The 15,666-nt window shown below is 36.9% G+C and overlaps 1 protein-coding gene across 1 annotated transcript; it reads right to left on the bottom strand.

Moving 5' to 3' along the window:
• Nucleotides 1-13,502: 13,502 nt before the first annotated feature.
• LOC125822094 (uncharacterized protein At4g22758-like) lies at nucleotides 13,503-14,444 on the bottom strand. Its single transcript, XM_049501462.1, has 2 exons — nucleotides 14,231-14,444; nucleotides 13,503-13,774 (listed from the first exon to the last, which is right to left on the bottom strand). The coding sequence occupies exons 1-2, from the start codon at nucleotides 14,442-14,444 to the stop codon at nucleotides 13,605-13,607; spliced, it is 384 nt and encodes a 127-aa protein (XP_049357419.1). The 3' UTR covers nucleotides 13,503-13,604.
• Nucleotides 14,445-15,666: the final 1,222 nt, after the last annotated feature.

Below are 15,666 nucleotides of genomic sequence, written 5' to 3'. Positions count from 1 at the left end.
AGGACTGTTTTGTTCGCTTTCCTAATTTTTCTTATTAGGATGCTGTAGGTTCTGTCCCAATATCCATCCCAGTATTATAGAGGCTTCATAGATAGTCAGACAATAGTTATGAGTCTCTCATCTATGTATTTGCAGAAACTTTGTTTTAAGACAGAAGTTGCCAATTTGGCTAAAATGTTATCATTTAAACTATTACATGAGTTTATTTTGTTGAGATAAGTCTTTCGCTGAGTTAAGTAAGTCAGGCCAAGGGTTCGCTTGGGGTCAGCAATGGTCTTCGAGTGACAGTCTCGCCTAGGGTGTAAACTCGGGGTGTGACAAACTTGGTATCAGAGCACAGAGTTCATGAGTCTTAGGGAGTCTATGAAACAGTGTCTGTAGAGTCTTATTTATCGGTGTTAAGCGCGCCACATCTATAATTAGGAGGCTACAACATTTAGGAAATTCTTCACCTCATTCATATCCATTTCATGTGTTAGAGTATATCTCTAAAAGTTTCCCACTAATTCGTGCTTGTACGTGTTTCAGATAACCATGCCTCCACGAAGAGCAGCACGAGGTCGTCCAGCTAGGAGAAACGTTAAACCACAAGAGCAAAGGGTACCTAATGCACCAAACGTGCAACCTCAAGGCGAGGTCACTAATGTTGAATTCTGTGAGGCTATCTGAATGCTGAGCCAAGCTGTGACTAACCAGGTTGGGCAGCCAAGAGGACCAAGGCAACATGAGGCTGACACTTCAAGGTTTCGTGAACTTTTGAGAATGAATCCTCCAAGTTTCACTTGTTCGGTCACTACTGAGGATCCGAAAAATTTTGTTGAGAAACTGAAGAAGGTTTTTGAGGTTATGCATGTTGCCGACGCTGGAAGGGTTGAACTAGCTACATATCAACTGAAGGATGTTCTTAGAACATGGTTCGTTCAGTGGAAGGGGAGTAGACCTGAGGATGCACCATCTGCTAGTTGGGCTTGTTTCGAAAAAGCCTTCTTGGGGCGTTTCTTTCCTCGAGAATTGAAGGAGGCTAAGGTACGAGAAATTCTTACGCTGAAATAGGATTCCTTGAGTGTGAATGAGTATGGGTTGAAGTTCACCCAGCTGTCTCGCTATGCTCTTGAGATGGTTAAGGACATGGGGAGCATAATGAGCTTGTTTGTTGCTGGTTTGGGTTGTTTATCGAGGAAAGAGATCTGGGCTGCGATGCTGATAGTCGACATGGACATCTCAAGGCTGATAGTTTATGTACATCAGGTTGAAGAGGAGAAGTTGAGGGACATGAAAGAGTATAAAAGCAAGAAGGGCAGTGTGAATCGTTCGTTCTTTCAGAAACAAAAGGGCCCAGCACCATTATCTGCTAGTGCACCTGCACCCAGGAACAACGGTGACTATAATAGCCAAAATTCGCAGAACTTCAGGGCTAGACCAGCACAGTCTCGAGGTAGTGTGGCATAAGGAGGTAGTTTGACTTCTGAAAATGCTAGATGTGGTAAAACCCACCCAGGTAAATGTCGTGTTGGCCAGACAGGTTATTTTAAGTGTGGTCAAGAGGGTCACTTCATGAATGATTGCCCTAAGAACAGGCAAGGTAGTGGAAATCTGGGCAATAGAGCCCAATCTTCATCAGTTGCCCCACCAGACAGGGCGGCACCTAGATGAGCTAATTATGGTACTGGCAGAGGAGCAAACCGCCTCTATGCAATCACCAGTCGCCATGAGCAAGAGAACTCTCCAGATGTTGTCACTGGTATGGTCAAAGTCTTTACTTTTGATGTTTATGCTTTGCTAGACCCAAGACCAAGTTTGTCTTTTGTAACTCCTTATGTTGCAAATAAGTTCGAGATTCTTCCTGAGAAACTTTGTGAACCCTTTTATGTTTCCACACCTGTTGGGGAGTCTATTTTAGAAGAAAGAGTCAATCATGATTGTCCTGTTTCCATCAATCACAAAGACACCCTAGCTGATCTAGTTGAGCTAGACATGGTAGATTTTGATGTCATTTTAGGTATGGACTGGTTTCATGCCTATTATGCCTCCATAGATTGCAAAACTCGAGTTGTCAAGTTTCAGATTCCTAATGAGCCAGTCATAGAGTGGAGTAGTAGTTCAGCAGTGCCTAAAGGTCGTTTCATTTCGTACCTTAAGGCAAGAGAGTTAGTTTCGAAGGTGTAACACCCCAGAAAATTTTTGAACTAAGACTCGAACCGTTCTTCGTAGTGAGTGAGATTTTACCAAGGAGTTTAAAATTTCTTTAGTGTTAAGGTCACTAGATGTAGCACCTTGAGTTTCAAAAAGAATTAAATTGGAATTTTGCAAGTTAAGTTAAGTATCAGTTTTGGGTCGACTTCAAATGACCATAACTCCTAGATCAGGATGAGTTAGGTGTTCTACCAGATACCGTAGGAAAGATATTTGAATTATCTTTCCAACGCCGCTGAGTTTGCTAAGTTTCGAGGTCGGATGAGTGAGATATGACCTTTTGAAGATAGGCTGTCCAGTTAAGGAAAGTTAGCCGAAAATAAAGAAGGGTATTTTGGTCTTTTCCTTACCCAACCAGATTTAATTCATTTTTAGTAATATTTTAAGGGTCTAATCCTATTAGGTTCAGTTTTATAATCCTAAAATACACCTAGGGTTTTAGTTGAGAATTCAAGAAGAGAAAAGAAGAAGAGAAAAGAGGAGAAAAGAGAAAGGATGAAAGCGTTCGTCGAGATTCTTGCATCTTGTTGCGGATTTTCGCCATGGGTTTAATCCCTAAGAGGTATGTAAGCTTCCATAGTGTTGGGTTCTTTCACCCACACGCCAATCATGATTTATTCAGCGTAATTCCGTTCTTGAAATTTATGGATTTAAGTTCTTGATGAGTTCTTGATAAGTGTTCTTGAAGTTTATTAAGTTTTGAAGTAAGATTCTGCTTAGGTCAACTTTAAACGACCATATCTCTTAGAATATTAAGAGTTACGTGAGCCATAACCTATCCAATTAAAGGTAATTGAATCTACTTTCCAACCCCACCAATTTCACGTCAATCCAATATCTGAGTAAAAAGTTATGACTATTTTAGTAACCTATACAGTGCTGTTACGAATTAGCCGACGGGAAAATATTGAAAATAATCGGTTTTTGTCTTTTTACCTCCAAGAAAACCATCAACGAATTTATTGACTAATAAAAAGCTCAAAACAATCAGATTTTCATCTTTACTCATGAAAATCAAAATTTTTGGCTATAGAGATTTTAAGAAACTAACTCGAGAATCTCAAGAAAAGTCTTCTTGATTGTTTACCTTCAAGCTAGGGTTTCAAGGCTTCTAATCAAGTTCTTCTTCAAGATTCTTAAAGATTCTTCAAGAATCTTGTTCTTCTAGGTATGTAAGCCTATCATAGTGTTGGACTAGTTCGTCCTCACGCCCTACATCTACTTTCAGATCAGAAAAAGAGTAATCTAGGATACTTGAGATAAGTTGATTTTGAGTTCTTGAATTCACATTTCTTTAAAAGTTCTATTCCTAATTATCGAATAGCTATATTGTTATTGAGATCCTTCATATCATGAATCATAACTCTTGAATTCATAATTCAAATTCAAGAGAGAGTTAAGAGTAGAGTTCAAGGAAGCCTTTGAGTTCAATTTTGAATCCTTTGAGATCCATCATCGATTTGAGTTAAAGTTCTGAGTAGGTAAGTATGAGAATGCGAAGAGTCATATACATGAGTTCCTTATTGATATTTTGACCCTTGAGTCGAGTCGTTCATGCCCATAACTTCCGCATAAACTTCATCAGTTGAGCACCTTTGAGAGGAGTAGTATCTTCAAGTTCTAAGTATTGAGTTCCTAATCCCCTATGAAATTATATTTATAATCATGGCACTATTACATGTTACCCATGAAGTCCTTGAGTTGAATTGTTCATGCCCATAATTCCACATGAACATTATAAGTCGAACAATCTTGAGATGAGAAGTAGATTTGAGTCCTTGAGTTGAGTACTTCATGCTCATAATTCCGCATGAACCCTCTGAGTTAAGCATTCTTGAAATTAGTAGTATCATTGAAGTTCTTGAGTTCCAAGTATTTGAATTCTAAATATAGTTATTGAAAACCTTGCATTGAGTAGTTCATGTCCATAATTTGGTATGAACCATATTTTAAGAAGTCTTTTACAAACGTTTTAACTTTGTTTTAAGACTTAAGTTTTGAGTTCAGTAAAGAGTAAAGAGTAAAGTTTGAAGTCTTTTTCTTCAAAAGTATATGGGGGCTAAGTATTCCCAAAGAGTTTATAAATGTTTTCACATTTAAATAAGAATGGAAACTGAGATTTCCAAAGAGCTTTCGGACTAGTTTTCAGAAAAGAGTAATCGCTTTCTAAATGAAGCAAGAGAGGAAACTGGATTTCCAAGATAGCCTTTGAGCTAAGTTTTTGAGCAATTATCTCAAATCAGCAGAAAGAAGTATGTTTTTAAAACATAAGAGCTAGTATATTTTTGGGAGTAGTATTGAGCACCGATATGGGGGAGAGTTTAGACAACTCACAGCCCCCATAAACCATGTAGCCATCATGGGTAGAAAAGGGTCATACTTTTTAGATGAACCTTTTTCACATAGACTAGTGGATCCATTAGTAGTTCAGGTCCTATACCTTTGGCCGGGTATAGGATGCGCTGGCAGCGTGAGGTAGATCGCTGTATCATCACTATAGCTCTTATGTGATGGTTGTCGGTTAGAGAAACTCCCACAGAAGTTATTATATTTTTATATACATCAGTTTATTGTATTTTTATATACATTTCAGAGTTATGTTGTATCCTTGCATACACACAGATTTGACAGTATGTTTTTAAACAGTTTGTTTCTCTATATTGCACTTGTTTTAAATTGCTTTATATTGAAATGAGTTCAGTCATATTTAGTTGAGTATTCAAAGTTGAGTATCCAAAGTTGAGTATCTAGAGTCGAATATCATATCTTTGAGTCGAATATCATATCCTTGAGTTGAGTATCTAATCTCGGAGTTGAGTATCTTATCCTTGAGTACTTCTGAGTTGAGTAAGTTTGAGTAGTTTTGAGTACCCTTGAGTATTCCTTGAGTTGAGTAAGTTTGAGAAGAGGTAAGTATGTTTCATTTCTATCAAGTTTCAAGCTTATGTTTATGTTTTAGAATTCCTCTTACATGCTCGTACATTCCACGTACTGAGCCATTTGGCCTGCATCTTTTCATGATGCAGACACATGTATTCAGGATCATCAACAGGAGCTTCGTTGATACATCCGAGAGTTCGAGTTAGCTATGGTGAGCCTCCTTGCTTTCGAAGGATTTCATTTACCTTTCAGTTATATCAGTTGTTAGGATGTCGTGGGTCTTGTCCCGACTTCCATCTTTATCAGTTAGAGGCTTCATAAATAGTCAGTATTGTTGAGAAGTTTGTATCATTTATTTTATTAAATGTTTTAAAGACTAAAGTTGCTTTTTTATGGCGAGTTGTATATATTTTATTATACAGAGTTTTCTTTGGACTTAAAGTTTGTATTTAAGTTTTATGAACTTTTATTTCAGTTTTTAAGTTTTGTATGCTTGAATCAGTTTTCCGCTTGTATTCAGCCAGGATGAGGGTTCGCTTGGGGACCAGCAATGGTCTTCGAGTGCCGGCCACGTCCAGGGTGTAGGCTCGGGTCGTGACAGAAGGGTTGTATCTATCACTTAGTCCGAGTTAATGACTCTAGTGTTGAGGTACCTCACATTCAGTCAATTTCTATAGTAAGAGAGTTTCCAGAAGTCTTTCCCGATGATCTACCCGGAGTCTCTCCTAAGAGAGAAATAGACTTCGGTACAGACATCATTCCAGATACTCGTCATATCTCTATTCCGCCATACAGAATGACACCAGCGGAGTTGAAAAAGCAGTTGAAAGATTTTTTAAACAATGGTTTCATTCGACCAAGTGTCTCACATTGGGGAGCTCCGGTCTTGTTTGTGAGAAAGAAAGATGGTTTCCTTAGGATAAGTATAGACTACCGTCAGTTGAATAAGGTTACTATCAAGAATAAGTATCTTTTTCCAAGGATAGATGATTTATTTGATCAACTTCAGGGTGCCACCTATTTTTCAAAAATTGATCTCAGATCAGACTACCATCAGTTGAAAATTAGGGAATGCGACATTCCAAAGACAGCATTCAGGACTAGATATGGTCATTATGAGTTCTTGATCATGTCATTTGGTTGGACCAATGCCCAGCATTGTTCATGGATCTTATGAACAGAGTCTTCAAACCTTATTTAGATATGTTTGTTATCGTCTTCACTGATAACATACTAATCTATTCAAGGAATGAAGAAGATCATGCTAGTCATCTCAGAATTGTTCTTCATACCTTGAAGGATAGAGAGTTGTCTGCCAAGTTCTCTAAGTGTGAATTTTAGCTTGAGTCTGTGGCATTCTTAGGCCATATTATTTCCGGTGATGGTATTAGAGTTGATACTCAAAAAATTGAGGCAGTGCAGAATTGGCCTAGACCCGCATCTCCAACTGATATTAAGACTTTCTTAGGCTTGGCTAGCTATTATAAGAGATTTGTTGAGGGTTTCTCATCCATTTTGTCTCCTCTGACGAAGTTGACTCAGAAAACAGCGAAGTTTCAATGGTTTGAAGTTTGTGAGAAAAACTTTCAGGAATTGAAGAAGAGGTTGACTAGTGCCCAATTTTGACCTTACCAGAGGGTACTCAAGGTTTTGTGGTGTATTGTGATGCATCCAAGGTTGGTTTTGGTTGTGTGTTAATGCAAAATGGCAAGGTGATAGCTTATGCCTCCAGACAGTTGAAGGTTCATGAGAAGAATTATCCAACCCATGACTTAGAGTTGGCTGCGGTAGTTTTTGGCTCGAAGATTTGGCGACACTACTTTTATGGTGTTCATGTTGATATATTCACTGATCACAAGAGCTTGCATTATGTGTTCACTCAGAAAGAGCTCAATCTCAGACAGATGAGATGGTTGGAATTACTCAAGGATTATGACATGAGTATTCTTTACTACCCAGGTAAGGTTAATGTGGTTACTGATGCTTTAAACAGGTTATCTATGAGTAGTACCACCCATGTTGAGGGTGAAAAGAGGGAGTTAGCCAAAGATGTGCACAGACTTGCACGCCTGGGAATCAGACTTATGGATTCCATAGAAGGAGGAATAGTGGTGACAAACGGGCTGAATCATCACTAGTGTCAGAAGTGAAGGAAAAGCATAACCAAGACCCCATTTTGCTCGACTTAAAGGCAAATGTTCAAAAGCAAAGAGTATTAACTTTTGAACAAGGGGGAGATGGTGTGTTGAAATACCAAGGTAGATTGTGTGTACCAATGGTGGATGAACTCCAAGAGAAGATCATGGAGGAAGCTCATAGCTTTAGATATTCCATCCAACCGGGTTCCACCAAGATGTATCATGACTTGAGAGAGGTTTATTGGTGGAATGGCATGAAGAAGGGCATTGCTGAATTTGTAGCTAAGTGTCTAAATTGCCAACAAGTGAAAGTTGAACACTAAAGGCCCGGTGGTTTGGCGCAAAATATAGAAGTTCCAGAATAGAAGTGGGAGATGATTAATATGTATTTCATCACAGGTTTGCCAAGGTCTCACAGACAACATGATTCTATATGGGTGACTGTCGACAGAATGACAAAATCAGCCCATTTTTTGCCGGTAAAGATTATCCATTCGGCAGAAGATTATGCCAGGTTATACATTCAAGAGATGGTAAGACTTCATGGAGTTCCAATCTCCATTATTTCAGATAGAGGTTCCCAATTTACTGCACAGTTCTGGAAATCTTTTTAGAAAGGTTTGGGTTAAAAGGTTAACTTGAGTACTGCCTTTCATCCCCAGACAGATGAGCAAGCAAAGCGCACCATTCAGATATTAGAATACATGTTGAGGGCTTGTGTGATTGATTTCAAGGGAAATTGGGATGATCACCTACCTTTCATCGAGTTTGCTTACAACAACAGTTTTCACTCTAACATACAAATGGCTCCATATGAAGCTCTTTATGGGAGAAGATGCAGATCTCATATTAGATGGTTTGAAGTTGGTGAAGCAGGATTGATAGAACCAGATTTGGTTCACCAAGCTATGGAAAAGGAAAAGGTGATTCAAGAGAGGCTGAAAAGGGCACAGAGTCGTCAAAAATCCTACACAGATATTAGGAGAAGGCCATTAGAGTTCGAAGTAGATGATTGGGTGTATATGAAGGTTTCACCCATGAAAGGTATTATGAGATTTGGTAAGAAGGAAAAACTTAGTTCCTGGTATATTGGACCTTATCGCATAGTCAAGAGGATTGGCAGTGTAGCTTACGAGTTAGAGCTACCACAGGAATTAGCAGCGGTTCATCCGTTATTTCACATCTCTATGTTGAAGAAGTGCACGGGAGATCCTTCATTAATAATGCAAACTAAAAACATTGAGATTAAGGATAATTTATCTTATGAGGAGATTTCGGTCCAGATTTTGGATTCCCAAGTTCTTAAGTTGAGAACAAAAGAGGTCGCATCAGTCAAAGTCCTTTGGAGGAACCAATTTGTTGAAGAAGTTACTTGGGAAGCTGAAGAGGATATGAAGAAGAGATATCCACATCTCTTTGAATTCGGAGAAAATTCAGATCAAGGTACTAATCCTCTTCTTAGTACTAGCTAAATTATGAGTATGCATGTTGGTAGTTGCTTTTGTTTGTTGAGTGTTGAACTTGATGTTGCTACCCTTAGCTTAGTGAAATAAAGCTCATTCGAGGACGAATGTTCCCAAGGGGGAGATATTGTAACATCTCGCACCTAGAAACAACAATAAAGAGTTTAAAATATGAAAATATTAATTTTTGGAAAGAATAAGGAAATCTGGAAATTTTGTCTAAGTTAAGAAAGTGAGTTTTGGCCATTTTCAAACGGCCATAACTCCTCTCTCAGGAGGATTTAGTAGTAGCTCTTGATATGGTTGGATATCCCTTGGAAAGATCTTTCCAACGCCGTCGAGATTGCTTGATTTCGACATCATATGAGTGATATATGTCTTTCAGAAGTTGGGCTGTTGGATTGAGAAAAGTCTCAATCCGGATTTAGGGAAGGGCAAAGTAGTCTTTTCTCTACTTAATTTCTTAATTCGTTTTTAGGGGTTTATTGGGGTAAAAACAGAACCTAAATCAGTTTTGGAAAAACTAAAGAACGCTTAGGGCTTGGAGAAGAGAGAAAGGAAGAAAGAACGGAAGAAAGACGCAAGAATTCGTCAAGATCATCCAAGCTTGCGAGTGGAATTCGTCGGGGGTGATCCCTATTAAGGTATGTGAGATCTTTTCGTGTTGGGTTAGTTCACCCACACACCAACTTGTTTCAATCCATTGGTTTTGAGTTGTGTACATGTTGAAGAACAAACTGTAGAATTCTTGTTGGTTGAGTTGTTGATGTTTGAGGGTGAGTTGATTCATGTTTTCGGGTTGTTTTTCGAGTTAGATTGGTTGTATATTGAGGGTGCAATTGATCCTAACTGTTTGGGAAAAGAATTATGGAAGTTAGGGGAGTTTAGAGATGAAAAACGAAAGAGAAAAGTCGGAAGTCGTTGGGCAAAAAAAGGTTGGGAGTCGCGCCTGCCAGAGCACCATAAAAACTTCTCTAAAGTTTGGCCTCTGGCGTGTCGCGCCAACCAGAGCGCCAGTCAAACTTCTCTGAAGTTTGAGGGCTGGCTCCCCGCGCCTCTCAGAGCGCCAAGGACTCCAGTTCTCCCCATTCGTTCCTCACCTTTTCATACCTGTTCCTAAGCGATGTACCTATGTTTTCTAGTTGTTTCAAACACTCTAAGGTACATCTAAACATCATGAAATCATCTATAAACATGATATCATGAACCTTGAATCCATAATCCAATTAAGGGAAAGTTAAGATCAAAGTAAAAAAAGTTAAGAGTCAAGTCTAGAAGTTAAGAAGCAAGTCAAAGCAAAGTTTCTTAAAGTTTTCAAGAGTCTTTATTAAACGTTTAAACTTCGTTTTAAGGCTCAAGTTTCAAGTAAAGTAAAGAGTAAAGAGTTGAGTTCATTTCTAAAAATTTATTAGGGAACTAAGTATTCCCAAAGAAGTTTATAAATGTTTTCACATTTGAGCAAGAAAGGAACTATGTTTTACAAAAGAGCCTTTGAGCTAGTTTTCAGTAAAAGGAACATTGATTCCAATGGAGCCTTTGGGCTAATCTTTGAGCAATTATCTTAAACTAAAGAAATAGATGTTTAAAACACATATGAGCTAAAGTATATTTTGGGAGTAGTATTGAGCACCGAATTGGGGACGTGAGTTCATATTAACTCAACTCTCCATAAGAACCATGTAGACAAACATGGGATTTAACGGGTCATACTTTTTAGATGATCACGTAAGTAAAGATAGTGGATCTACTAAGTTAAGTAAGGTCATATATCACGGCGAGGTATAGGATGGTTCTTGGGTAACGTGAGGTAAAACGTTGTATCATCACTAGGGCTCATAGTGGTGGTTGTCGGTTAAAGAATCTCCCACAAAAGTTATATTACTTTTATATATAAGTAAAGTTGAGTTTGTTATTGCTTTATCTTTAACGAACTAAGTTATTTACACTATTTTATAAGTTTTATATATATATTACATGTGTCTTATTGCTTTATATTGAGTTCAGTTATTCATGAGTTGTACAGAGCCAAGGTAAGTGTTCCTTCTTACTCATTTCAAGCTTAAGTTGTTGTTTAGCTTTCCAACTCGCATACTCGTACATTCAATGTACTGATTCAGTTGGCCTGCATCTTATTATGATGCAGACGCAGGTAACCAGGATCAGCATCCAGCGCGCCGTTGATCTAGTCGAGCATTCCAGAGTCAGTGGTGAGCCTCCTTGCAATCCGAAGGACTCTTTTATTCGCTTTCCTGGTTTTTCTTATTAGGATGTTATGGGGTTTGTCCCAATATCCATCTCAGTATTATAGAGGCTTCATAGACAGTCTGACAGTAGTTATGAGTCTCTCATCTATGTATTTGCAGAAACTTTGTTTTGAAATAGAAGTTGCCAATTTGGCTAAGATGTTATCATTTAAACTATTACATGAGTTTATTTTGTTGAGTTAATTCTTCCGCTGAGTTAAGTAAGTCAGGCCAAGGGTTCGCTTGGGGTCAGCAATGGTCTTCGAGTGCCAGTCTCACCCAAGGTGTAGGCTCGGGGCGTGACATTGGAACCTCGATTAAATTTAGATCGCGCAGGGCCATTTTGGAAAACAGAATAAAATTATTAGAGGATTGACGAGACCCCAATTTACAAAGACACAAGAAAGTGATTCAATGGGAATGAATGATCTTGAAGCTAAAGGACTTAGTGATCCAAGCATTCCCATGTGCCCTTCCTTCTATCATCCATGCTTGTTTTTGCTTCTTACAGAGAATAAAATTCCTCACTCCTAGTGATCCAATCAATTCTGATGGTCCCAGAGCTGAAAATCATGATTTAAAATGTATAAAAATCATTAAATTGAACTTTCGAATACTGATCAACTCATCTAAAAAATACACTTTTATTATATCTCCCAACACGTGCAAAGATTTTTTATGACCTTTATCGTCTTTTTTGATACCTTGTTAAATTGTGATCACCTCATCTAAACAGTTGAACTTGTAACAATATGCTAATTTTATTTACATAACTATATCTCCTAACATGACATCATGTCAGGACTAAGCATGAAGGAAGAAAAAAAACTAATCTGCTAGGCACAATATGTTACTCTACATTAATGTTGAATACGGATAAGTAAGACCTATAGTTCATGATCTGAACCAGACAATTAAGGTACAAACAGGGGAGAACTTTCTATCTATTCCAATTGATTTCAAGCTAGGTGTGAAACTGGGGAAAAGTTAAATGTGACTTTTGGTACATGTACAACTCAAAACGAAAGGCTGTCCTTGTTGAAATGTGACTCTGGATTCTTGTTCTGTTTTTTGGTCCCGTTCCCATTATATACTGCATGAGTCGTTTGATATGAGATATAAGGTATGTTGTTGTTGTTGTAGTATCACTATACCTATCTAGTGGATCTCACTGGATATGTTGTTATTACTGTAGTAATATCACTATACCTACAAATATCTTATAAATGACCTGATTGTGTAGATAATTTTTGCAAGCGCAATATATACAACTTATAAACCCATTAGATAAATAGCACCAGATAGGCAACAGCATATGACAAGTTCATGTATGTATTCTGACCAAATTGATGTTTACAACACTTACTTGTACTATGATGCAATTAGACTTAACATGCAATTAGTCCTTTTACTTAGTTCCTGTACTAGGTAATACCGTTCCTACTTCTTTTCTATCAATAACAATAGAATATGCCCCTTTTGGAAAAAAAATTAACAATAGAAGAATAAGAATTATAAAATGTTTCTTTTCAAAGGAACCTTACATAAATCCCTAGATGTTACTGAATTTATTATGTACAAACATAAATCAATTTCACCAAGTTGACAAATATTCCAGACATTAAAGAATTATATAAATTTTATTAACTGACAAGGTATGAAGTAAGTTATAGTAGTCGCTATCAAAGGTCGAGCCAGTATTTTAATTTTATGGGTTATGAATTTTAAAATGACTATTTTAAGGATTAATAATTGGGTTCTGAACTTAATATTTATACATATTTAATGAATTTCTTAACACAAATACATTATTTGAGCAAAAATTACTATAGTCGGCTGAATCCGTATGATCATGAGTAATGCTCTTTCTATTACTGTTTAGGACGAGTCATACCTTCCCCTTTGATATAATATTAAAGTCGATGAGAATAATTATATTTTTCAATTATAGATTTCTCTTTAAAATTGAAAAGAATCCTTACAATAATCATGAGTACTGTTCAAGTCAATGATAACTTAAATAATGGGAATAATTGTATGTTTATTTTACTTCGTGACCTTAACATTAGATGATATTGATAGCACCTTAAAAATAAGTGGTTAGCAATATAGAAAATAAAAGAAGATTTCTCATTATATGGAACGCGTCAACTTAAAAACATTCAAATATTCTTTTTAAAATCTGAATGTTGATGCCATGCAATCAAGAGGTCACAGACTCAAGTCATGGAAATAACCTCTTGCATAAATGCAAAATAATGTTGTGTATATTAAAGAAAAATAAATTTATTAGATATTAAAATATTTTAAAAGAACAAATAAAATAAAATAATTAAACTTAATAAAAATTGAGTTGAGTTGGATTGAGTATTAACCCGGCGGTTTTGACCCAAATAAATTTGAATTAGATTGAATCTTGACTTGTTTATTGTCTTGACCCATTATAATCCGTCCAAATTTGACCCAACCCCCAATTGCCACCCTAGATGAAGCCTCAAACAGAGTGATGTGGTAGAATGAGTAGTAAAGAATTTTGTGTGTGGAATTCAATCTTATTGAATGCTCTCATTTAAGTAACTTAGGAATTAATGTGTACATCATTTATTTTTATGTAATTATCATGTCTATTACAAGTGCAAATGCTTGATGAAATTACCACAATTGACAAAGAGTAGTGCATGTGTGATTCAATGGGAATGAATCTTGAAGTTAAAGGACTTAGTGAGCCAAGCCTTCCATCCCCTTTTCCCATTTCCATGTTGTGCCCTTCCTTCTGTCATCACTGCCTGTTTTTGCTTCTTACAAAGGATGAAATTCCTTACTCCTAGTGACCCTATCGAGTCTGATGCTCCCAGAGCTGAAAAATTAGTAAATGAGTTATGACGCGTTTATTGACTTGACCTAATAGATTGAACTCGAAATAATAATAATCCATCAAATTACTAGGTCAAACTCAAAAATATGACGTGTATTACTTTTTGAGGATATGAGCAACAGTAACCTAATTAATGGGTCAAAATGTAACTCAAGCCAAACATAAAAAATCTAACTTTGTGATTGAGAATTATGTAAAACAAGAATTAGGTAACTTAAGCTAATAGAGTGTACTATTTTCTTTTAAGAAAATCAGTAAGCTAAGCTAAATAAAACAAGAGAATAGGTAATTACAAGGAAAGACCAGTTAAATTTGACTCGGCTCTCTCTTTTTGCAACCTATAAGAGTAAGTGAGAATATTGTTGATCTTCTCCTCTCCTCTCGAAGTTTAAGAAACCGATGGAGAGATGAAACTAAGAAAAGTTGTGTAGTACTTACCATCCATTCCAGCACTAGCTGAGTACAAAAGGAAATCATTGACGTTAGAACTCAGAATTGGAAGTCGTCCCTCGCGACCATATTGTTTCAGAGCAGTGTCAACAACCTTAGCAACCTTATCATTCTCATTCACAACAAACCTCAACGGTCCAGCACTTCCTAAGACATTAACCGTGATCAACAACCTAGTAACCTTCACCTTCTTTATTGACATAACGGAGTATATGATATGATTTCTACAGTTTTATTGGTACAAGGAAAAAGGAACGAAAATCTCAAGGGTCAAGACCGATGCAACGATAGCACCAAGCAGATCCAAAGGAGAGAAAAAGAAGAGAGGGCATCCAATAGTTGATGAGATGAACCATTCAAGCCTTGAGGTTCTCTTCTACAAATCAATGAAAGAAAGAAAGAAAGATTAGCTTCAGGTACAGGACTTTTGAAATGGACACTGGATTCCTTCTTGGCAAATGCTAAGCCTCTCTTCTTCTATTATATATATCTACGTAACTAGACAGCATATGACAACTTCTACGTATTCCAAACCAAATTAATGTTTACAATTAAAGAATAAAGTTATTACAAGCATATTATATATATACACGGACAATTAGTCATGTGGACTCGTGATGGGCAGGAACAAAACCATGATGTTCACCGTAGAATTCAAAATATAAAGAAGTAAATTATATTCACAAAGAAGCTATGTAAATAAAATTTAACTTAAGATATAGAGTGTTTAGAAAAAGAGTTCAAATGCAACTGAAAAATAATGAACATTGGACCAGACTCAATCCGATGATGATTGTCAAAAATCATATAAAAAGACTAAACGACCCCTTATAACCACCAGGGTGGAACTTTTTGTCATACATTTAAATCATCAGATATTTTTTGCATCTTTTTAATCCCTAGCTTCGCCACTATACGGACGGCTAATTAAATGAGAAACAAATAATGAAGAGATAAATAGAAAAAGAGAAACCTACTTTCCCCTGCCTCCGGACAGAATAGATTTGATTGGAAGGATAGATTTGATTGGAAGGAGGGTGCACAGTGGTTTGACTGCTGGGATCCCAATCGGATAAAAAAGAGAAGATAGAAACAAGACCTATTAAGGATATATGCTAATATAGAAAAAAAAAGACATAACAAGTTGGCAAACGTCCCGAAAGAAATATATAAACTTAAACAAGTAGCAGGCATGAAGTAAACTATAATTCTTGATGAGAAATGGCCTTTCGTTTGTTAATTAGGACAACGCCACCAACCAACCCATTTGTGAGATCATAATATTATAGCAGCTGCCTACTATAATATTAGGGAGGTTGAGGTTGTTATATATTAGTAAATAATAAAGTCGCGGCTCTGATTTTTTTCATTTTTAGAATCATCAAAGTTTAATGTACGGATTACTAACTACTAAGAATGGAAGT

The sequence above is a fragment of the Solanum verrucosum genome, unplaced genomic scaffold (assembly GCF_900185275.1).
Source record: "Solanum verrucosum unplaced genomic scaffold, falcon-dt-bn FXZP01000103.1, whole genome shotgun sequence".
NCBI lineage: Eukaryota > Viridiplantae > Streptophyta > Magnoliopsida > Solanales > Solanaceae > Solanum > Solanum verrucosum.
This window is presented reverse-complemented; position numbering and strand designations above follow the sequence as displayed.

What these genes read in the sequence shown, in the direction of transcription:
- LOC125822094 (XM_049501462.1), bottom strand. Translation starts at nt 14,444, where the DNA reads ATGTCAATAAAGAAGGTGAAGGTTACTAGGTTGTTGATCACGGTTAAT. An exon ending in AGCTAGTGCTGGAATGGATG is followed by an intron (nt 13,775 to 14,230) that starts GTAAGTACTACA and finishes CTAATTTTTCAG; the next exon opens with CTCTGGGAGCATCAGACTCG.